Genomic DNA, 6493 nt, shown 5'->3' with positions numbered 1-6493 from the left:
AGCCATATAACAATAATAAAAAGAAAACACTACCAACTTTATTACTAAAAGTTTAGTAGGCTACTCTTTGGATAATGTTAGTGGCCTACTATCACTCAACATAATGATGCTAGCTGCAGTGTTAGCATGGAGCACCAGGGACATGTGAATTATTTTGTACCTGACCATCTACCAGAAACCTGGTGTATTCCTTTAGGTATGGCATCCATTTGTCATTTCAAATCTGCTCTCAAATCAGTGTTCAACCTGACAACATTTACTGTCTACTGAAGGCTTAGGCTACTAGTCTTGCTGGCAGCAAGTTGCTGCAATACTGAAAACAACCGGATGCAAACTGCGCTCCGTCTTCCCAAGCTATGCTTACTTCCAATCTTTCACTAGTTGAGTCACTCAGAAGTCGTCGGTCTCGCTGAATGGGAGAGCCGAGGACAAGCTGAGAAGCAAGAGACTGACCTTGTGAAACCACTAAGAAAAGATGGAGTGATGGGTAGAAGAGGTAAAGAATGCATACAGAGCAAACTTTCATGGACAAAGTGGATGTAGGGCAAAAACAAGGGCAGGGAATAAGGATACTAAAAGTGAGTAATATATACAGTGAAATATGTAGATTTGTTTGTGATTTTATTTTATTTTTTTATTGAATTTGTGTATAGGTTATTTAAAAGGTGAAAGATGTTTGATAAGGTTTGTATGGGAGCACTGAATGAAGGACATGTAACTCAATTGCTGTACTTAGAGTTTTAGCGTTCTAGCACTTGGGAGGATATCGCAGTGAGAATATTTGAAAGACATTTAGCAGGGCATCCAGGTAGTGCAGTGCTAGATTCCCTGCCTACCAACACGAGGGTCACAGGTTTGAGCCCCCATGTTACCTCCGGCTTGGTCGGGCGCACAGACAGTACAGGCACAATTGACCGTGTCTGCGGGTGGGAAGCCAGCCTGCCTGCCTGATCCTCCCACACGCTACATCCTGCCATTGAAACTCCTCGCTGTCAGGTGAAAAGAAGCAGATGGTGACTACAGATGTATCAGTGGAAGCATGTGCTAGTCTATGGCTCTCCCCAGATCAGCAGAGGGGGTGAAAAAACGACCGGGACAGCAGGGGAAATTGATCTTTTTCACAGCAGCCATTTTGTGTCTAAAAGGCAGGTGCAACCAAAACATTAATGAAGATAAACTTCCGATCCATTCGATGTTCTAGTGCTTGGGCCCTCATTAATGTTTTGGTTGCACCTGTGTTTACCCTGCCTTTTAAATACAAAATGGCTGCTGTGAAAAAGGCCTACTGGCCAACTCCAATTGGGGAGAAAATTAAGAAAAAAAAATATTTGAGAATAAAAACAATATTACAGATTTATTGTTTGGGCTTGGTATGGTGTCCAGAATGTCCAGGGACCCAGAGAAACACGATGTGGATTAAATGAATAGTTATATCCTTTAAAGGGATCATTTGACATTTTAAATTGTAACGTGTCACATTTTTAGGAAAATATTTCTATATCGGCACATTCATTAACCAATATAATAGCATGTTCGCACTGCAGCCATTCTGCATTCAAAGCACCATAGCAAGCAGCATAAAGTATAGGGAAAAACAACAGAAATTTCATATAAGCACAGATGTATTTCCAGCCTTTTATTTGTTGTGAGTGAGTGTACAATAGCATCAATGTGGAAAATATGTGGTTTTGCTTATAGGACACTGGTCAAATCATGTAAATTAATTCCGCTGGGACCAGATTTTTTTTTTTTTTGCTATTGCAGCTGGAGAAACGAATGGAAAAACCCAAAGAAGTAGTTGAATTTGGCTCAAGTGACATTTCTGATGTACATTTTTCACATCTTGTTTTATGTTTTGAAGCAATGTTCGATAGAGCATAATACTGTCACAGTTTATAGCATTCAAAACAGCTTGTATTTTCATTTCACCAAAGTCATAACACACATAACTTTTTCTCTCTCTCATTTTGCAGTTATAACGGTTGTTGTTCACATGACTTTTTGGATGGCATCATATTCATTGGCACCCCACTGTTCTCCGCTACTGCTTTGTTTCTGTATTGATTCAGTGGATTTAAGAGATGACTGACTGGCATGTGATGGCAAAACATGTATGAAATCTATTTTGAGGCTGTAAAAGTGTCTCCTAACACCTTTGCAAATGCTGAAGTAAGAGAGACCTGTATTTTAAGTTTTATGGCGTTATGTTGTATTGTAAAAACAAACAAAAAACATGTATGCTCGAACACTCACCAAGCACTTTATTAGGAACACCTGTATACCTGCCACCTGCTTATTCATGCAATTATCCAATCAGCCAATCATGTGGCAGCAGTGCAATGCATAGATTATGCAGATACAAGTCAGGAGCTTCAGTTCATCTTCACATCAAACATCAGAATGGGGGGGGGGGATGTGATCTCAGTGACTTTGACCGTGGCATGGCTGTTGGTGCCAGATTATGTAATTTATTTCTGAAACAGCTCATCTCCTGGGATTTTCACATAGAACAGCCCATTCTGTGGACAGAAACGCCTTGTTGATGAGATGGCCAGACTGGTTGGAGCTGACAGAAAGGCTACAGTGACTCAGATAACCTCTTTAAAGCTGTGTTGAACAGAAAAGCATCTCAGAATGCAACACGTCCAACCTTTAGGCAATCTGGGAATCCATCGGTTAAAAAAAAAAAGTATATGGAAGTGGAAAGTCTGTCTCGAGAGATGAACCTTTAGGTGGATGGCACTTTGCTAGTGGGTTGACATTTAGCGGACAGCCGATACCTACCCAGTAGTAGTAAGGTGTTCCTAATAATACAAGTGCGTGGTGAGTGTATATGGCCAAATACATTCTGGATTGGGGGCCTGTCAATTCTTCACTTCTGTCAACTATAAATACCAACACCATCTTAAAGGTAGCGTTTTTCTTTTTATTATTATCATTGAACTTCCACATTTTCTGGTCCTTTAACTACATGTGTATTTTTCACAGCTCAATTCCACCGTGTAATAGGTAGGTGTATACTGTAGGTGAACTTTGGACTCTTCCCAGGACTTCCTGTCTGAGATTTGGCCTCATTCTGAGGGTATAAGTTTCCAGTAGAGTTGGTAGCCAGCGCAGTTGCATACTTCAACAGCGCGACTTCGGCGACGGCTACCAACCTGCTGTGAAACCCAAAGCCCTGGTCTGTGCACAACTGCAATCAATCAGCTGCAAATAAGCTTATAAAGTAAAATGTTTCTTTGACAGCGTAACTCAAATATAGTGAGTTAAGAGGTTCACTGCTTAATCACAAAAAATATGTTCTAACCAGAGCATATTTCATCATCAACATCATAATTAAGCTGCCCCTAGAAAGATATCGGAAAAATAAAAAACAGAAGAAATGAGAGAAAAGAAGATTAAACTACACCAAATCAAGAAGGCACCTCAGAGTATTCTCTCCCGTTTCTACGCAAATAACCAACTTCAGATCCAAATCGGGACAAAAATGCCAAAGAAGTCATTACAATTACAGAAGGGAAAAGCGGTGAAACAAACACAAACAGCCATCTTCCAACTCGCCAGTTGCCACCTCCTGCCTTGTTTAACAAGGAGTCAGAAGTGCCATCTGTTCATTGTCTATCTCACTCACAATGGCACTCACTTCAGATGTACAAACAATATACAAATGACAGAAAATGAAACTACTTAAAAAATAATACCATCAAGCCCTGTGAAAACAGTAATCAGCTTAAGATCAACAACAACAAAAGTTTAAATCATTATTTTATCACACAGAAAGTGCTATCAGCCACCAGCAAAGAGAACCAATGATCAAAATGACTGAAGGTTAGTGTATTGATGGAAGCCAATTTGAAGATCAGTTATAAAGTGACAAGACTTCTACAATTTCCAGTTGGCAATGCTACTTTTTAACCAATGGGGATTGGAACCATTTCTATGGGCTATATTCTCAGCCTGACTATTACTACAGCTTTATGGAACTAACTGGGACAGCATGTTTCTTTTCAATCCTCTCCGATTTGCATTGGCAGTGCTACGAACTGAAAATAGAACATGTTAACTGAGTTTTGGTATAAAAGTATGTTGGCAAAATTGTTCAATCACTGACTTTGGGAGTAGCCTACAGCAAAACAAATTGCATGGGCTCCAAAAAGTTCACAATAAACGTGTATTCTACAATATTCAGATTTGCCCGGGCATAACCAGACTCTTTGACCAAACATAAAAAAGTTTTTGCCATTATGGTAATTATTATGATTCCATTATGGTAACTGAGATAAGAGATAAAACAACAAAATTTTTCACACATAATTTGTTCCCACCTCTAAGCCACTGGAACATTCTGGATGGAGCTTTTTAACCATTGGTTCTCCCAGCAGAGCAAATCAACTGCCTCCAACACCATGAGTTGTGGCACTACACACTATAGATGGATGGGGTCATGGAAACAGATTACAAAAAAAAAAAATCAGTGATTGAGAACTATTCTCTGCACAAGGTTTTAATGAACCAACAAAGAGAAGATAAGACAAATAACGTCTTGAAGATTTTTTGTTGTTTTAAATAGAATAGAATAACCATTGTTAACATGTTTTTTTCTGTCTTCCTATCAATAAAAAGTCGGGGTAGAGGGTTGGGGTGAGGGGAGGATGCTTTTTCTAGGAGGCCGGTTTCTTCAGATCCCTGATCTGTTTGATTAGGTAGGTCTTCTCGTCGTTGAACTGCTCGTCGTCCGTGCGATCCTTCTGGAAGTTGCTCAGGAATTCGATTAGTTTGGTCTGGTTCTTGAGCAGGATGTCGATGATGGGCTGCGTCTTATTTGGGTTCGCTACAAACACCTGCGGAGGGGAGCCGCGGGAAAACAAAATTTTGAATGACAGCAAGCAGTAATGATATATATGAATAAGGTTTTACAACCTAGACTGAAGCATAGACACTTTCTATACATGTCTGGCCTTATATGGTAAATGTAGAAAAACAGGAAATGTATACTTTTCTTAGAAAAACGTTAAATCCCGCATGTGGACACGGCGTGTCCGATGTGTTCCGTTTTTAAGCCTAACTCTTAACCATAACCACGTTGTTTCCTTGCCTAACCATAACAAGGAAACGCAACGCCGTTTTCAACCAGGAAATTGCCTCACGCCACCAGGCAGGGCTTTGCTTTTTTATCCACATTTCCCAGTCTGCAGGGAAATGTACAGATTTCCAGTTTTTCTATATTTATCGTAACAAGCGTGCAATGGCTTCCCACTGTGGCCCTGATGTCAGATTCCATCACTTTTCCATACAGGAAGTCAGTTGGAGACGAGTGCTTCCATCACCTCAAAATGCTACTCTGTCCTGACCTTGACAGCCATTTTGAATTTTAGCATTGAAATATCTCAGCTCTGAAAATGTCCCCCCTTGGCTTTTCCTAGAACTAGTTTCTGTACAAACCAGTGTTGTTAGCTTTTCAAAATACTGTAACACAAAGAGATGGTAGTTAAATAATATCAACACCCTTCACCCAAGGGCTCGTTAACCCGCTATTAGACCCCCAAAGTCCATTGGCCTTTCCATCTGGTTTCCACTACAGTTGGACTGAAAACCAGCATGTGATGCAATGTATGTGAAACAAGTTGTAAAAGTTAGAAAAAGTGGCCTATGTATTGTTCCATTGTGTTTGCCCTGTCTGAATCAGGGCTTTTGTCCAGCGTTACCTAGTAGACCTTGTGATAACCAGGTGTAGCATTTCATCTAGGAATGAAACGATTACCGGTTTCATGATAAACCGTGATACAAATCCTGACTGTTAGTATTACCATTTCAAATTTTAATTATCATTGCTGTGTCACCGTGATTACAGCACTTTGATAAACATGGTAAATACTAGGGGTGGGAGAAAAAATCGATTCACCTAAGTATCGCGATTTTTAATGTCACGATTTTTTGAATCGATCTTTTATTCCAGAATCGCAAAAGCAAAAAAAAAAAAAAAAAAAAAATTGTGCCGGCAGTCAGGCCACTCACTGAACAGCAGGCCAGGCGCTGCCTACTGGTTTACTAGTGGTTTTATTACTTTATTAGTTAGTCTGAAGTAATAATTACACTTCAGGGTTAAAGTGGGTGCATCTCATTGTAAAATTGGACTTGGGCCAAATTGGGCTTCAAACGACCCAAATTGAGCTTCAAACGGCCCAAATTGGGCTTCAAACTACCCACATTGAGCTTCAAACGGCCCAAATTGGGCTTCAAACGGCCCAAATTTCACGCGCGTCAGCCCATATCGGCCTGGCCTGCTTGGTATCTAATGCCCGGCCTGAATTATGATCCCAGTCCGCCCCTGTTTTTAACTATATCGCCCAGCCCTACTCATGATACAGTCTCTAATGTATGATTCAACTTTTCCCATGTTCTAATCTAGTGTAAAAAAGCAAACAAACTGAAAAAAGAAAAGAAAAAAAGAAACAAAAATCGCAATAAATCGTAATATCGAATCGCAATAATC

At 40.1% G+C, this 6493-nt stretch overlaps 1 protein-coding gene across 1 annotated transcript in view; it reads right to left on the bottom strand.

Moving 5' to 3' along the window:
* Positions 1-1708: 1708 nt before the first annotated feature.
* The window catches only part of cab39l (calcium binding protein 39-like), a 42081-nt gene continuing 37296 nt past the window's right edge, over positions 1709-6493 (bottom strand). Inside the window, exon 9 of the mRNA XM_083633934.1 lies at positions 1709-4841. Within this exon, the coding sequence (XP_083490060.1) occupies positions 4662-4841 (180 nt within the window). The 3' untranslated portion in view covers positions 1709-4661. The remainder of the gene's footprint in view (positions 4842-6493) is intronic.

The sequence above is a fragment of the Poromitra crassiceps genome (genome assembly GCF_964638095.1).
Source record: "Poromitra crassiceps genome assembly, chromosome: 3".
In the NCBI taxonomy this organism is placed as follows: Eukaryota; Metazoa; Chordata; class Actinopteri; order Beryciformes; family Melamphaidae; genus Poromitra; species Poromitra crassiceps.
This window is presented reverse-complemented; position numbering and strand designations above follow the sequence as displayed.